General features: G+C 44.1%; 1 protein-coding gene across 5 annotated transcripts in view; it reads right to left on the bottom strand.

Moving 5' to 3' along the window:
* Positions 1–200: 200 nt before the first annotated feature.
* CARS2 (cysteinyl-tRNA synthetase 2, mitochondrial) overlaps positions 201–17,338 on the bottom strand; it is a 387,142-nt gene continuing 370,004 nt past the window's right edge. For all 5 annotated transcript variants that reach the window (XM_069205121.1, XM_069205122.1, XM_069205123.1 and 2 more), the window contains 2 exons: positions 10,796–11,044; positions 201–1,197 (listed from right to left, as the gene is read on the bottom strand). In XM_069205121.1, the coding sequence (XP_069061222.1) occupies positions 1,144–1,197; positions 10,796–11,044 (303 nt within the window). In that variant the 3' untranslated portion in view covers positions 201–1,143. The remainder of the gene's footprint in view (positions 1,198–10,795; positions 11,045–17,338) is intronic.

Here is a 17,338-nt window from a genome sequence, read left to right on the forward strand (position 1 = left end):
ACTGTTCCATCGGTAGGTCAATGTTTTATGTGCTTATTTATTCATTGACTGTGCACTGAGGCTTCCCATGCTGTACCACACACCTTGCTGTCATTCAGTTGGTGAGATAAAACACTGTTAACCAGAATTTGTACAGACAAATCAAGTACTTGCAAAAGGGTAACTTTGCAGACAAGTAAAGAGGCAGCTGACTCCATGTCTTAACACAGATTCCGATAAAATCTCGTTTTTATTTGTGTTTTTTTTTTTAGTGCAGGTTCAGTGCGATCAGCTGGTTTACCAATGGTGCAAAAAATAAACAGAGTTACACAGAGATGTTTGTAATAATATTGATAACAGTTTGGATCATATTGCTTGCGCAATGGCAGTTTTGGCTTAAGAGCCATTTAAGGTTCCTGCTAAACCCTATTCTTAACAATCGCTGTTCAGGATTGAAGAGATGATGCCGCAGTATTCTTGAGTATGCACTGGTTTTCTGAGTCTTCTCAGTTCTGAGATGTCCCCAAGAGGCAGCTGAAACCATTGATAGTCTCACGAGGTCCTACACTCACCACACTCGATCACAGTCACCCTGGATCAAAGTAATCCTGGACCATCCGTCTCAAGCATTAGCGCTCATTCGATCCAATGGTAGCATCTTTCCTGTAGAGTAGGAAGCACCAGAGAGTTTGTGCAGCCATTCTGGAATGCCTCAAGACAATCTCTAGGAGCACCAAGCCCAACATTTCACCCTATGTACACGAATATCCTCTGAGGCTGTGTGAGCACAACGCACGACAGTCAAAATGTAAGCATCTATCACCATCCTCAAGTTTCCACTGAACTGGAATGAACTCTCATTATTGTTAAAAATGCAACCATTATCAGTGGAAAGTTACAGACTGTGAAACTGTCTAAGATACAATAGAATCATTTCTCAGCCTGCACTACTCATTCTAAGAAGAGCTGGCCTTTGGCTGAGAAACAGGAGAGGTGCATGTGCTCCCTTAAAAGTGGTTTGAAGAAAGATTGAACAATCATTACGATTGATCATAATTGAAGTGTTCGATGTTCCGGAGGTACAAATGTTGAAAAACGCATCTTCAGCCACTTGGATGGAACAAAATGCATCCTGACACATGATCAACACAGCAGCCTAGCTGATTACATCTTTTCATCTGTTTTTATGAGTTCCCACGTTGTTTTACTGCCTCGGTCCTGCAAATACATAAAAAACTAGTTTACAATCACTTGTAGTATATCTTTTTTCAAAAAAATCAAAAAACATACATTGTTTTTGTTCAATCCTTTTGAGTGAGGAGTGGAAAAAGAGGAGAGGGGAAAGGGGAGCATGAAAAATTGAGGAAAGTGAGAACTGGATAACTAGAACTGAGGGGGAAATCGAATTGGAGGAAAGGATGTGAGGGTGGATGAAACGTAGATAGTGCTAGATTAGGAGGTGTTAGAATTTGTATTTATCAAAATATTGTTGGATAAACATTAATTTTTAAAGTGTCAGCGCAGCTGAACAGTACTGATTAGCAAACAATGAAAGGTTTAAAAAAAGATAATGGTCAGCATAGCATTGGAAAGGGAGCTCAGAGGTCTTTTCTTCACCAATTTCAACAGTTAAAATTGCATGAGCTTTCCTCATTTGCTGCTTAGCAAACATACTGAGTATGCTGTGCCACAGGATGAATATGTTACTTACCTGACTGAAGACTATTTGTTGCAGATGCACTTCACCCACATATAGCGCTAAATTCTTAAAATGGAGCCGGGCAGCTCCTCCGCTATGGTGGAGCAGCGTCGCCTCATCCATATGGTTTTATCATAAAAGGGGTTGGCCACAGGTGTGACGGGACAGAGGAGGAGTGCACAGCAATCCCCATCAGTACACATGTATATTTGCCCGGCCGTCTCAGGTCGGCCAAACACACATGCGCACAAGGCTCTCTCCAATCCGGCACTGTGCTGCCAAACTGGAGAGAGAAGGCAGAGGCTCCCACTCTGCCACGGAGCGCCGTCCAGTCCTACATGCCAGCAGCATGAAAGCAGTGGTAGGATTGGATGCAGGGCAGGCTGGGAGCCTGTGCCTTTGCCTGTAGTGAGGACAGCGGAGTGGCGCGGAGCGCACGCCGAGACAGGTACTTTTTTTTAATTTTGTCGCAAGGTACATATATGTGTAATTATATATAGTAAAACTTGACTTACCTATAGAAACTTACCCTCACAATATTTCTGAAGTTGATATTCTTGACAATATTTTTTTCCTCACTTTATGTTTGGTTCTGATATCTATGTAAACACCCTCTCACATACTTCCTATATCATTCCCTGGCGTCCTGGAGGCCCCATCACTTACGTTTGATTTCACTGCTTCTGCTTGACACAGGGAATGAGAGGAAGGCTGAGGTGAGCTGCTGCAGCCTGATCTCTGACCTCAGGAGCACCACATGTTTCCGTCCTCACCTGCCCAGCAACCACTGGGGCAAAAGCCAGAGTCACAGCAGGGTGACTTGAGTCCCTCGATTGCTGGCTGCTGCAGAGTTATATAAAGGGGGAAAAGCTGGGGTGCCTAGGAATGAGAGGCATTAAGAGTACAGGGAGGAGAAAGTCTGGCTGCAACACCCCATGGACTATTTCTAGAGGACCTAGATGCAGGTCCCGTCACTGCTACTTCAGATGCTTGGACTAACAGTGCAGTGTCCACTGCATATGACCCACACACCTGCTCGCCATTAATGTTTTAGGGCCTTTTTTCACTAGACTGCAGAAATTCACTCCTTATATTTGCACTTCATGGCTGCAAATAGAATGTGTTGTGTCTCCCCAAATCACACAGTGGCTACAGACCTTGTCTTCACAAGCCCAACCCCAGAAGGTACCTATTACAGGAGCCCACATTCATATACTAGATATGTTCGAAAGAGGGCTTTGAAATTCCCTGTGTCTTGTAAGCTAGTCAGACACATCTCTTTTAATGTGCTTTACTCGAGGTGTGCTGTAGTCCAAAAGTCCTAGTCAATGCTTTGGACACTACAATAGTACCTGTAAAACGGGACACCAAGAAGAAGAAAAAACATAGTGAGTCATCCGATCTTTTGTCCCCGGCATCGGGAAACAGGTAAAGTGATGTCACTACTCCCACAAAGTTGGCCTTGGTATAATCAGTTTTTGAAAGGAGTAACAGATGAAGGGAAGATTAAAATTATACTGACAAAAGGGCACAGGCGAACAGGAAAGGTTTGCAGCCCTCAGAAGGAACTCCGTAGAAGAAGTCAGCTGAATCAGGAGCCAGTAAACCAGTCAGAGCTGCTGGAGTTACCAGAAGCGAAGACAGTGAAACCAGGACCGGTTTTGACCAATGCCTATCATAACGTCATGCATGTTGCTTGTCTTGTGTGGAATGCCAACCAAGAAAATTCTGGTTACAAGGGAGCAACAAAGGCCACCATGAACAGTGAGTGGGAAGAAGAAAAGGGGGAGGGCGCATGTGCTCTAAAGCGATCTGTCACACTTGACAAGGAATAATTATATTGAGAGGGGTTCACTCAGCTGCTGCATCAAGCACATGATGGGCACAGCGCCACAGAGGATTTTCTCCATTTACTGAAGGACGTCTGACGTACTAGCTAGAATAAGAGCCCAATGTTGTCTAACTGGAAACCTTCAGTCCAAATTGAATAATATATATAGTATTCAGAGGCCAAAAGAGGAATGCTTGCAAAAATGTGCCAAATTATGCACCACTCAAAGAAACAAGCATTGGCATAACCAATACTTATAGCTTTTGGGACCATATAAGTGCTTAGCCATGCAGCACATTATCCAGCTGCAACTGTATTCAAACCTTTCCTCGTGTGTCTCGGTTACACAAAAACAGCATGCTTATCACATGGCTTCACTTTTAAGAAAGCCAAGCCCCAACAAGGGCATTTCAAATTAACAGTGTTTGACCCCCACCCCCTGCTCCCAGAAGTCCGTGGGCCTGGTACATCTGCTATCAAAAGACTGATGGTTGCATGGATTGTACTGAGCTATAGCCAAGATTCTGGAAGTTAACGTGTGCGCATGCATCTGCTTGTGCAGATGCAGAGAGACAACTTTCACAGATTTCTGAAATCTGAAGTTCCCAGGCTGACATTAACGTGCACACAAAGCACTCAGAAACAAATCCATAAATGCAATCTTCAAGAAGTGCATTTTACTAGACACACCTCGACTGATTACCCTGATCACTAAGATGGAGTAGCTGTCACTCGAGCATGCATCAGAATACAACACGATCAGCAGATATCTGTCTCAAAAATGAAAATAACCTTGGCTTGCTCAAGTAAGGTTCGGGCTAGAAGAACCTCAACAGAAATCTGGGCTAGTACGACCAACCGATAAATTAAGCAATGCCAAAGCCAATACATTTGTGGCACATACTCGAGCGACGACAACTGCACGCAACAACTATTAGGAACCAACTGTGGGAGAAGGAGTCAGTGAAGTACTGTATGAGGAGTACAGGCGAGGTGGCTCAGCTCTGTTTAAAGCACCAAATGCTGTAAAACTGCACATCCCGTGAGGTTCGAGTCTCGGCATTGGCTCAACACCCTGTGATTGTGCGTAAATCACCTAATCACAAGTGGCTTAAACAAATTAAAAAAAAAAAATACAAATTAACACAATAAATGATGCTCTATGCCTAATAAATAAGTAATAATACAAAGTCCTAACAGGAAAAAATGGGGTTCAGGGGCACCGGCTCCAGGAGGCACGGAAATGAGCAGCCCCAGTGATCAGGTGGAAAACAAGTGACAGGGGCAGAGAGCAACGGAGCGACAAGGCGCAGCCTCTAAAATAAGTTTAAATAAATATTTCAAAAACACGGTCTTAAAGCATATGCTGTGTACATAAAAATTAAGTTAGGTGCACGGCCCACATGCTAAAATATGATGCTCGGTGGCCATGAAGCGGGCGCCCTGCTGATCAAATAAAAGGCGCTGCCTCGAAAATAAAATAATCACAAGTTTAAATAAACATTTCTAAAACATACGTGAAAGCAAGTGGGAGGAGGCATGCAGCAACATGGCAGGAGGGGTGGAGAGACAAACGTGGTCACCAAACACAAGCAAAGAGGAACATGAAGTAACAAGCAGGAAAGAAAGAAAAATATTGTCACAGAAATAAGCACATAAACAACCATAGCGTAAAGATACAACACTTGGGTGGTGCTCTGTGGGAGGAAACAATACACAACAAGAATTGGAAAGGCCAATAGATCGCACCTATACAAGAGCTATTACATTTGGCAATGTGTTTTGCCATCTTGTACTCCAGGGTGCTGCTGATCAGCATGGCTAACAGTGGCATTGAGTGTCAGAGTGGATTCGTTGGAATGTCGTAAAGTGGAGTAGGAGGAGTAGAGTTTCACAGAGTTGAGTAGAAGGGAGTAGAATTTGGTGTTTCAGTAGCAGAGTGTGTTGTAGAGTGGGGTGGAACAGGTTGGAGTGGATTAAGGTAGTGGGGTGGATTGAAATGGGATGAGGTGGATGGGATTGGGTGGAGTTGAGTGGGGTGGATTAGACAGAGTAGGGGTGGACTGTATTTGAGTGGGGTGGATTGGATTTACTGGAGAGGGGTGGACTGGAGGGGGGTGGACATGACTGGAGTGGATGGACGAGGTGGGACGGGAATGGGGTGGACTGGATTGGGACAGAGAACATGGACTGGAGTATAATGTGGTGGACTGGGGAGGGGTGTATCTGATTGGGGTGTATCTGATTGGGGTGGTGTGGAGTGGAGAAGATTGGAGTGAGGTGGATTGGACTGAGTGGGGTGGATTGGATTGGATTTAGTGTGGTGGTTTGGAGTGGATTGGATAGGGGTGTGGTGAATTGAATTGGGGTGGGGTGGATTGGGTTGGGGTGGGGTTGACTGAAGTGGGTTGGACTGGATTGGTGTGGGGTGGACTGGATTTGTGCAGAGTGGACTGGATTGTGTGGGTTGGACTGTCTGGAGAGGAGTAGACTAGATTGAAGTAGGGTAGATGGAGGTGGTTTGGAGTGGGGTGGATTGGACTGACTAGGGGGATTAATGTGTATTGTATTAAGTGGGATGGACTGGGGCGGTGTGGGTGGATTAGAGTAGGGTGGGTTTGATTGGAGTGGGTTGGATTGGAGTAGGGTGCATTGGATTGGGATGGAATGGACTGGATTGCAGTGGGGTGGATTGGATTGGGGTGAGGTGGGATGGTGTGGAGCAGGGGAGACTAGAATGGGCTGGATTGAGGTGGATTGGATAGGAGTGGGGTGGACTAGATTGGTGTAGGTGGACTAGATTGTAGTGGGGTGAATTGGGTTTGAGTGTGGTGGATTGGGGTGGGGTGGACTGAATTGGAGTTTAGCAGCTTGTTTTGGACTGGAGTGGGTTGTTTGGAATTAGAGTGAGGCAGGGTGGAGTGGCGCAGGTTGGAGTGGGGCAGGTTGTTTTGAATTATAGTAGGGCAGACAGGAGTGGGGCAAATTGCAATGGATTGGAGTGGGGCAGATTATTTTGGATTGGAGTGGGGCAGACTGGAGTGGAGCAAACTGCTTTGTAATGGACTGGGCAGATTGTTTTGGATAGGAGTGGGACAGACTGAAGTGGGGTAGATTGTATTAAGGTGGATTGGGTTGGTACAAGGTGGACTGGATGGGAGTGAGGTGGATTGGAGTGGGTTGAATTGGGATGAGTGGGGTGGGCTCGACTTGGGTGAGGTGGATTGAATTAGAGAGTGGCATATTGTTAGAGTGGGGCATATTGGAGTGGGACAGATTATTTTGGAGTGGGCTGGGGCAGATTGGAGTGGGGTGGAATCGAGTGGAGCAGACTGAGTGAGGAGCATCTGAGTAGGACAGACTGTTATGGACTGAAGTGGGGTAGATTGTTTTGGATTGGAGTGGCGCAGATTGCAGTTGGGCAGGCTGTTTTGAGCTGGGGCGGATTGTTTTGGATCGGAGTGGGGCAGATTGTTTTGGATTAAAGTGGGACACATTGTTTTGGATTAGAGTGGGGCAGACTGATTTGAATTGAAGTGGGCCGGATTGATATGAATTGGAGTGGGGCAGATTGATTTCAATTGGAGTGGGGCAGACTGATTTTGAGTGGAGCAGATAATTTTTAATTGGAGTGGGGCAGATTGTTTTTGAGTGGTGCAGATTGTTTTGGGTTAGAGTGGGGTGAATTGGAGTGGAGCAGATTAGACTGGAGTAGGTTGGGAGGACTGGAGTGGGGTGGGATGAACTGGACTGGGTGAGTGGTTTGGATTGCAGTGGAGTGGAATGGATTGGAGTGGGACATATTATTCTGGAGTGGAGTGGGGCAGATTGGAGTGGGGTGGAATGGAGTGGGGCAGAGTGCTTTGGATTGGAGTGCGACAGACTGAGTAGGGTGCATTTGAGTGGGACCGATTGTTTTGGATTGGAGTGGGGCAGACTGTTTTAGATTAAAGTGGGGCAGATTGTAGTGAGGTGGACAGTAGTGGGGCAGATTTTTTTGGATTGGAGTGCAGCAGATTGTAGTCGGCAGGCTGTTTTGGATTGTGGCAGATCGTTTTGGATTGGCGTTGGGCAGACTGATTTGAACTGGAGTGGGACAAATTGTTTTTTGAGTGGTGCAGAACATTTTTAATTAGAGAGGGGCAGATTGTTTTTGAGTGTTGCAGATTGTTTTGGATTAGAGTGGGGCGAATTGGAGTGGGGCAGATTAGATTGGAGTTGATTGGGAGGATTGGAGTGGGGTGGGTTAGACTGGACTGGGGTGAGTGGTTTGGATTGGAGTAGGGTAAAGTGGGATGGATTGGGGTAGATTTTATTGGAGAGGATTGGAGTGGGGGGATTGAATTGGGGGGATTGGAGTGGGGGGAATTGGGGTGTACTACACGATTATGTGTTAAAGCATCATTGCACAAATTACACATAATTAAGAAACAATGTCACACTTTAATATTTTGAACAAGATAATCCTTTGAGAAGAGTACCCACGAGCAAAAACAAAATAAAACATAAGTGGAACATGAGAAAAGACGACTTGGCAAAATAAAAGAAAATTAGCTATAAAAATCTTTGCCATTTTGTTTGTCCTGCTGGGCACATGTTTGTCAGTCACAAGCCTTCTGTTTGGAGGGCACTAGAAGTTAAAGAACAAAACAGTATCTCAATAATGTCAGGGGCTGCGACAGGCACTGATCAAGTTAAATCAATCAGTGCTTGGTCCCTGCGCCACAGAGAATAACGGAAATGTCAGGCCTGAAATGGACGAATTACAAGGCTGTAAAGAAGAGTGCCAAGCAAGCCAATAAATGGTGAGAGACAAATGGGCTCCAATCCCTTTACTGTACACAACAGTCTCGCAAGCAAGATGCATGCACTACCTACCACATGAACTCGCATGCTCGACTCTAAAACGGACGGACAAGGAGGAAGGATTTCATCACTAGCAAGCAAAGATTTTTAAAGGACACTGAAACAAACAAATGAAAAGCGGTGAGCGGGCTGTAAGCCCACAAAGAAGTATATGCAAAGTATAAACAATAGGTGTTGAAGCTCAACCTAAAAATGAAACTATGTAAATTCATACACCCTCAGTAAATTGCAGTTATCACTCCAAAGAGGCTTCAATTATGGACTCCCTCCACTTATCCAAAAAGTCAATCAACACATGCTCTTCAATGGCAATATCCAGCATTGCAGACTTGACAACTAAATGTGTGCTTGCCACTCAAACACAAACGGAAGCAGTAGCTGGGCTGAGCAATCTCTGGCTGTGGGAGTCAAATACCAGTTCAGGCAGCAGACTTAATTACCAGTCACATTCTTGATTGTTCCAAGGAAACTATGACTCACAAAACCCTCTACATACAGCATCATGATAGCGAAGACATCCATGCCTTAAATCTCAGACACTGATGCACACATCCTGACAGAGAACAGAAGTAATTTGACTATTACCAATGCCCCTAATACCACAAAGAGAGAGCTAATGAATGCTTTGTGGAATAAGTGTTTGGCATTGTTTAAAGAGAAAGTGAGGCCTGCCGTTGTGTTTGAGCCAAAAACTGTAAATTCATCAGGAGCTTAAGCATCCAGAGTGGGGCCAATGACAGGCTGCCTCACAGAGACCACCTTACACAGAGATCTCTTAATGTTTCTAAATAAGAGCTAACTTCTTCTCAACACTGTATCAATGCAGAAGGTATGTCGTTGACTCTATGCATATAAAGAAATATATTTCCATGCATGCCTCAATTCGAGCAGACAGTTCTGTCACCCAAAAGAGACGTTTTACGATTGAAATGGGTTGGCGTTAAGATTTGAAAATTCAAACACCTACTCTGCAGTTCCATTATGATTGTTCATGCCTGTGACTATTTTATTAAAGATTCCTTTTCCTTTTAGTCCTTAATGATTTGCTCACTCTAAAGATTTCCTTTCCCATGTTTACCTTTGTCTGTTTTTCATTAGTATTCGCTGTTAATGTGTGCACTTTTATTTAAACCTAACAAAGGGCAGAGGGCTGAATGCAAATAAAAATGAACCAAAACAACTTCCTACAATATCTCTGTGGATTCCAACAGCTCTCTTGACCTTTCAATGCTGGATCACAAGCTGCAGAATAGCTTGGCAGATTTTATGTGTACCACCACAATCACCACATATGGCTACTGCTGTATGAGCCTGACCTATGTACCCCAAAGAATTCACATAATTATCAAGGCAATGATCACAAGACAGTAACTCTAACAAGTACTGGCAAAGCCAGTTTACCTCGCTTTTCTTAAGCATGCAATGGCAAAGTTGATAGATATGTTTTCTTGTTAGGGGAAGTGTTTAGCAAGAGCTACACAATAGCTCCTTCGAGTCTAGGAAGAAAATTCCACAATGAAGCAACGTCTTGGGCTACAACAATTTGAAATCTGGAAGTAAAGCCACTTTGATTAACACATTTCAATAACAATTATATAAAAATAAGTCAGCACATTAAGTTTGTGTTGTAAATGTTAACTTAAAATTGCATTTCAGCTGTCAGAAATCTTATGGAAAGAGCAACTTCCCTGCAGATTATCATCTCAATAAAAAATAGAAGTGCAATTGACCTTTGTAGGAATCAAATCAGTAAAAACACCAACAGTCAAAAAAACACTACTCAGAAAACCTTTCCCCCCTTCACCAAAAATTGAAAATGAATATACTCTCCAGGATTTGAAGTGAATGCAATAAAAAAAAAACAAGAAGAAATACGTTTCTGGTCAAAAATAGCCTTTGAAGCAGGCTGTTTCTAACAGTAATTCCTATTTAAGTTGGGGGAAAATATGACGAGTGTGTCTGACTGCACTGTATGATGTTATCGGGGAAATTCTGAAATTCTTAAAGCGATGGGGCCCTTTTTTATTCTACCCTGGTACAGCAACACTATTTCCCACATTATTTTCCAACTTCAAATGATGTTTTAAAGTGGGGGTATTAGTGAAATGTACTTTAAATTATTTGGTTCAATTCGGTTGCATGCTAATAAATTGAGCAAGAAAACGTTGCTCTAGAAGGCGCCTTGTGTGTGTTCAAGTAATTTTCAATTTTGGAAAAATAAGTTAAAAAATGCAGGATCCTAGAGACAGTCTACTGTTTGAGAATTCAGAGAGAACCCCTTCATGGATATATTTATTTTTGGAAAGTAAAAGGTCACGTAAAGTATTACTACAAATTGCCTGGGGACTTGGGAGGCAAAGATGGCGGCAGGTCCGACGGATGTAGTGCTATTACGAACCAGAAGGGTTCCATCAGCATACCTTAATATTTATTCCAAAAGCAGAAAGGTCTTGACGCACAATATCGCAAGCTTGTATAAGTGGCTCTCTTTCCCGCAGTAGTTGACGCCTTTTTTCTCTCTGCTGCTTTTCGCCCGCTGCTGCTGCAGTTTGGTCACAGGCTGAGTCTTCATGGGCATCGAGGGCATAATTTCGCACTTTGCTGCGGAAGTCTACAAGTTCATCAATCACTTTGTGAAGCATAGCAGAGCTTCTGTTTTCAGCAACAGCCTGTAAACAAACATTTTAAAATTAGCTGTAAAAGAAAATAGGAACAGTTTCTGAGCAAGAACCCTAGTTCACAAAACAGCCTCTGCATGATAAACATTGGTATGTGATCGGAGCGGTGTGGAAAGCTTCAAAGTACATCAAGACATGAACATCTCACTACGCAAACCGATGGATACCTTTAATTACATGCCAGTTCCAAACGCAGATAGTATTCTCACAAGTCTACAATTATGCACTTTCTTCCACCGCCAAGCAAGCACTGGCAAAGCCAAGAGGTCTGGCATTGTCTGCCAGCCTTTCGGCTTGTCTATACTTTTTCATTTTGTCAAAGTTTTCGCAAAAACTTTAATGTTGGGGTAGCTGCCAGGTCCATGATGATTTAACAAAAGTCTAAAAGCAAAAGCACAGCAAAGTTAGCTAATGGCTAAACAACTCTAACGTTCAGCCCCATGATGTATGGTGCAGTGGGCAGAAGCAAAATATAAGTGACATAATAACAGACCAATGGAAGAGGGCTGGTTGAAGGCCCCAATAAATCAAAAAGTAAATATATTATACAAATCATTTTAGTAAAACAAAAGGTCTTTGCTAATTTCAGACCTAACAACAGTTTCCATTAGATGCATTTGCATTAAACTCTAACTAATTTTCACTACAAAGCAGAGCTGTTTGTTTAAAATCTTTAAATATGTCTTTGTGTGTTTGTGCATCTGTGTATATATATATATATATATATATATATATATACATACATACATATATACACACACACAATGTCAGATTTAAAAATTCTAAGCAAATATAAATGTAATATATCTATCTATCTATCCATTCATTCACTGGAAAATGCAAAGGTTATAGGGTCGTTCTAGTTAGGCTTAACTAATATGATCTTAATGCACCTTAAAAAACAAACAGAAAAACAACTTAAAATTCACTGAAAACACCCAGGCCTCAACATTCACTTTTATTAATAATACTTCTAGGTCACCCCTAAGTCAGGGTGCATGGTAGTTAAACAATAAGACATGCATATTTAAGTTTAACATATCTGTGGAAAAACCCTCGAATTCATTTTCACTGTTATACGGCTATCTCTCTCATTGATTGACAATGGGTTACCATATTATATTTAATAAGTTGTAACTTCAATTTGGGAACAGTAAGAGAAGTGTGCATCCTACTCATTTCAATTGTAAATAAAACCTCCTTTAATGTTAAAGTCGGATTTTAAGTTACTATCCTGAAAATGCCACTTATAGAAAGCTGGAATTTTTATGTGTAGCCCAATTGTGCCTCTCTGCCAGTGTCCAGGTTCACATGAGAGCGAATGGCTCTTTCTGTGGCATTTTGTGTATTGCTTCTAGAAATGGGGACAAACGGCCTTTGGTGTGGGGCAGGGTGTTTCTCTCCTAAGCTGGAAGTCCTAGGTGGGTTCTACTCAGCATTCTTGAGCTTCAAAGGGTAGCCTCAGGGTTCCCCGTCTGCCCTACTACTGAAAAATACAGGTCACAACCAGGCCTTCTTGCCCTTTGACACTCGAGATAGTTTGAAGCCAAAACCCAGAAAAGGCGGAAGATTAGACAAAGGGGATATCCCCCATCCACGGGTCAGAACTGGGAATAAAAGTACCACCTTTAGTACCTCTCATCAGAACACTCCTGGACCTGCGGGAGATTTAGAAGAAGAGCAACCCTGCTGTCTCAATAAGGAAGACTGGACTTGCTTGCTTTAAATCCTGGCTCCCCAGACATGACTCCAAGGGTCAGTTGGCTGACATCCTGTTTGAGCTACAGGGACTCAACAAGTATCCAGAGGCCTCCCAGCAATTGCCCAGCTGACCAGCTTCACATGGAACAACCGGCACCTGCTTGAGCCCTGCTGCTGACCTCATCAGGAGTTAGTCCTATTTTCTAAAAGGTGCTCGCAAGGTCCTGATCCCTTGGCTGCCATCAGAGTGTGCTCCTCCTGGACTCAAGTGAAAATACAGAATTTTGGTGCTCCTTGCGACCGTAAAGCTGCCTCGTCACGTCCAATAATGACTGACCACAACTGTCCAAGCTACCAGGGCGTTAAGCACAGGTCCATTTAGTGACTGGTAGTTCACAATAGCAGGGATTGGGTTTATTATTTGAGAGGGGCTTCCAACACTGACAGCTAATAACCCAATTTCTAACACTTGTCAGCGGTGGCATCCAGTACTTGTGTTTGTGCAGTGCCACACAGTAAGGTGTTTAAAAACAAAAATCCTGTGTAAATAATCTGACAGAAGTTCCAATTTTCCTCATTTGTTTCCTTTTCCAAGCCCAATTCTTGTATAATATTTTTACAACTGTGAGACTTTGCAAGCAAGGAAGGAGACCTCAGCAACACTGAAAGCGTAAGATGGCAAATCTGGAAAAGTTGTGCAGGGAGAAGGGACTGAAGCTGCTGAAAGGCACCTCAATGTCAGAGTATCAGCTAGCCCTCAGACCCTAAGAGGAGCCCTGCATGTTGCAGGTAGCAGAGGACCGGGATGATGATGGTGAAGAGGATAAAATGAAAGCTTATGAGGAAGAAGGGGATAACTTGGCAACGGCCCGAGAGCTAAAAGCAGAAGCGAACCTCTTTTCCTTGCCCCCTAAACCAGAGGAAAGAGGGAGATCCAGAGGAGTGAGGTCCCAAGTTGGATTCAGAATTGGCATTACTGTGTTCTCCCTCACCCTGACCCCTTACGATTAGGAGGAAAGGAATGCTGAGAGACAGCTGAAACTACAGCTCGCCAAGCAGATATTGGCTGCAGAGGAGGGAATGCCTGAGGCAGAAAGAGACTTGGCAGAGAGAAAAGTAGAGACGGCCAGGGAGGAGGCAGCCACTGGCAGTGCCACAGAGGAGAAAAGGTTGGCCATGGAAAAAAAAGTAGCCTCGTAGATTCATGAAGTGAGTCAGTGAGAACTGGACTTGAAGGCAAAGAAGCTTTCAAAGTCCAATGGAAGTGGTGGCAGCGACAATCCAGTAGCCACATGAGGTAATATGGACCATATCACCAAGGACCTTGTGCCCAGCCTTGAGGGGTGGGGCATGACGTGACGTGCTTTGAAGCTTGTAAGATAACTCTGGAGATGCATAGGGTCTCCGAGTAGGATTGGGGAGCAAGGTTTTACAGGCGTATGCCCAGTGAGGAGAGGGATCCTCTGTGAGCCCTAAGGAAGGGTGGTAGGATGAAGTTCCCACTCACAAAGGAAGCCCTTGTCAAAAAATATGGTTTTCACCCCTGAGAAGTACAGGTTGACGTTCACCGACAGCCAGAAGCTGTCACGTCAGGCCTTGGTTGATTTTATGGATTACTCCAGTAAGTCACTAAATGATTGGGTGAAGGGCAGTAACATGAGTAGTTACAAGGAGTTGTACAATCTATGTCTGAGAGAGCACATAGTCAGTAATTGCTTTACAGGGTTGTGCCAAAACCTTACTGATTCAAAGCTCACTGACCCAGCGAGCTGGAGAAGGAAGTGGATTTCTGGATCAGCACCAGGGTCCAAAAGAAGGTACCTGGGAGTGACCCCAGAAGGGTGGTTAAGGTCCCTCCAGGCAGAGTGAAAGAGAAATCCAGGGTAAAACAGACAAGGCCCACAAAAGGCCCCAAACTAGTGCGGGGGGAAGGATTCCCATGTCCTTTCTGAAAATATGGGTGGAGGTTCTGATGGGAGAGGCCCAGGGTGCCTTGTTGCTTTGACTGTTCCCAGTTAGGGCACTAGCAAGGGGATCCTGTTTGTACAAAGAGACTACCCACTGGTCGGAACTCTATAATGTAGCTTTGGGGGGAGTAGTATCCAGGCGAAAGATTAGCACATGCCCTAGTACCCCTTATTTGTGAGACAGACTCGGAGGGTAAGCTTGTGATCCCGGAGAGTGGGAGTCAACTCCTCCACCAGATTAAAGTGAATAGGATCAGTCACTATTACCTGAAATACCTGTGACAGCCAGACCATGGTGGTGGAAAGTCTGGTTTCCCCAGATCAGTACCCATTAGGACAGTTGTATAGGGTACTGGTACCCCTAGAATGGGGCGGAGAAATGGCAGAGAGTCGCAAAGCCAGTCCCCAGATGCCCACTGACTGCATCCTGTGAAATGTGTCACCACCAGTGATCGAAGAGCTGGGTGGGGTGGCTCCCCAGAGTGCCCCAAAAGCTCTGGTTCCTGGGGTACTACTCCCAAAGAAAGAGTACATAAACTCTGATGGAGAGCAAGGGGTGGCGTTGGAGACAACCCAGAGTGGGAGAACCAGTGGATGAGGGGTTACCAGCTCTGACAGAAGAACACCCCAAGACTGATACTGGTGAGGCCATTTCTGACCTGGAATTGCTGACTGTGTTGCTCCAGAGACAGAAGGCAGTAGGCCTGCACCAGGGACACACCTACATGACAGACAATGTATCAACCTTGAATGGAGTGGTGGTTCCCCCACTTGGCACACACATGTTCAGCCACAGGATACAGATCCTAGGCTGAGAGGCCAGTCTCAGGATATCATCCTGAGATGGCGAGACAATGGAAGTAGGCTGTTGCCCCCACTCTGTGCAACCTAAGTAGTAAGGGAAACCTCAGGAGCAAGTAGGGAACTCCTTGCGAGCTGCAAGGCTTGAAATGAAGCCTGCTCAAGGCCCCCGCTTGGAGTCTCCACCTGGCAGTTGATTACCCGGGGCCTCGCTCGACACTGGCAGCTGTGAGTGGCTGATATTTGTTGTGACCTTATGTGCAGAGTTTTCTTTGGGTTGGGGACAGACGTCTAATCCAAGGGGAAGAATGGGCCACATCATGGTGGTACTGTCTGTCTACTGGGATGCATGTGTAAACAAACTAAAGTTATGAGTTTCATAGGTGGGCTTCACAGATGAGGAGGTTTCCTCATCGGTCAGCATCAGAAGGGTATTGACAGAGGTTGAGAGGTGCACAAAACTGCAACGTGCCACTGCAGAAGAGGCCCACTGTCCATGTTCTACTGCCTGAACAGGTTAGCCGTCAATGTATTGATTAGTTTTACTAAGCCTTTGAAAGTATGGTAAAATTGGGCTACAGGCGATTAATACATATAATTTACTTTTAAGTCCCTAGTATATGGTGCTACATGAAGGAAGGGCCTATAAAATAAATGCTAGTAAGTAGTGGGCTGCAGGACTCATTGTGCCATCCACTAAAGAAATTCTGAAAAGCATGCCTAAGGCCTACCACTTGAGTCTGTAGTGCAATGTTAAACAGCCATTTAGACCTCGCAACATAAAACTTTTGCCAGGCCTAAGCCTTCATTTTTTGCAAATTATCTTTGTTGGGTTTTACATGGCACCAGTAGCGTGTAACCAGGATGGGGCTGAAGCTCAAAATACAACTAGTAATTAAATCCTAGGCATAGGATAACAATGCAACCTCTCTACCTTTAGGAAAGAGCATTATGGTAAGCTCAAAGAGCAACAAAATCTTATGAAAACTTAATAGAAGTACAACTGTCCCCCAAAAGGCAGTAATACGCAGTAACACATCCTCCCTCTCACTTCTCTACAAAGGTTAGTCATAGGGCATGCTCCCCCTAGTCTGGAATAGTAGAGAAGGTATAATAAACCTTCATTTTTAATACTTATATGTCACCCTAATTGTAGTCCTCAACTATTCCTAGGGCAGGGTGCCTAGTATTTAAAATGTAGGATTTGTTTATTTAAGGTTTACATCTCCGACAGTGAAAAAGTCCTAAATTCATTTTTCACTGTTGTAAGGTTACCTCTTCCACAGAATAACACTGAGTTATCTTATTACACTTAGTACATGATAACTTCAGTTTGGGAATAGTTATAGAAATGCCTTTTCAACTCATTTGAACTTTAGTTTTAAACCCTCTTTAATGGTAAAGGCGTATTTAAGTTACTATTTTGAAAATGCCGCTTTTAGAAAGTTGGCATTTTTTCTGCCTAAAACAAATGTCTCTTCTTTCAGCCAGTGTCTAGGGTCACAGGACTATGAATGGCTCTCCTGTGGTATTTTTTATATTCATTACAAAAGGGCCCTGGGTGTGGGGCAGGGTATTTCTCTCTTGAGCAGGATCTCTTGGGTGCGTGGGTGGGGTTGGGTGGGGTTGGGGGGGGTGGGGAGAGGGCCTTGTACTCCGCCATCTCGGGCTTCCAAGGGTAGCCTAAAGGGCTTCTATGAGAAGTAAACTGCCACATCTCTCAACTAATAACCCAATTTCTAACAACCCAATATAAAACTGACTTTGATGGTCTATTATCAGAATGGACAATCACCACAGTCATCGTCATAATGAG

Source organism: Pleurodeles waltl, chromosome 8 (assembly GCF_031143425.1).
Source record: "Pleurodeles waltl isolate 20211129_DDA chromosome 8, aPleWal1.hap1.20221129, whole genome shotgun sequence".
Taxonomy (NCBI): Eukaryota; Metazoa; Chordata; class Amphibia; order Caudata; family Salamandridae; genus Pleurodeles; species Pleurodeles waltl.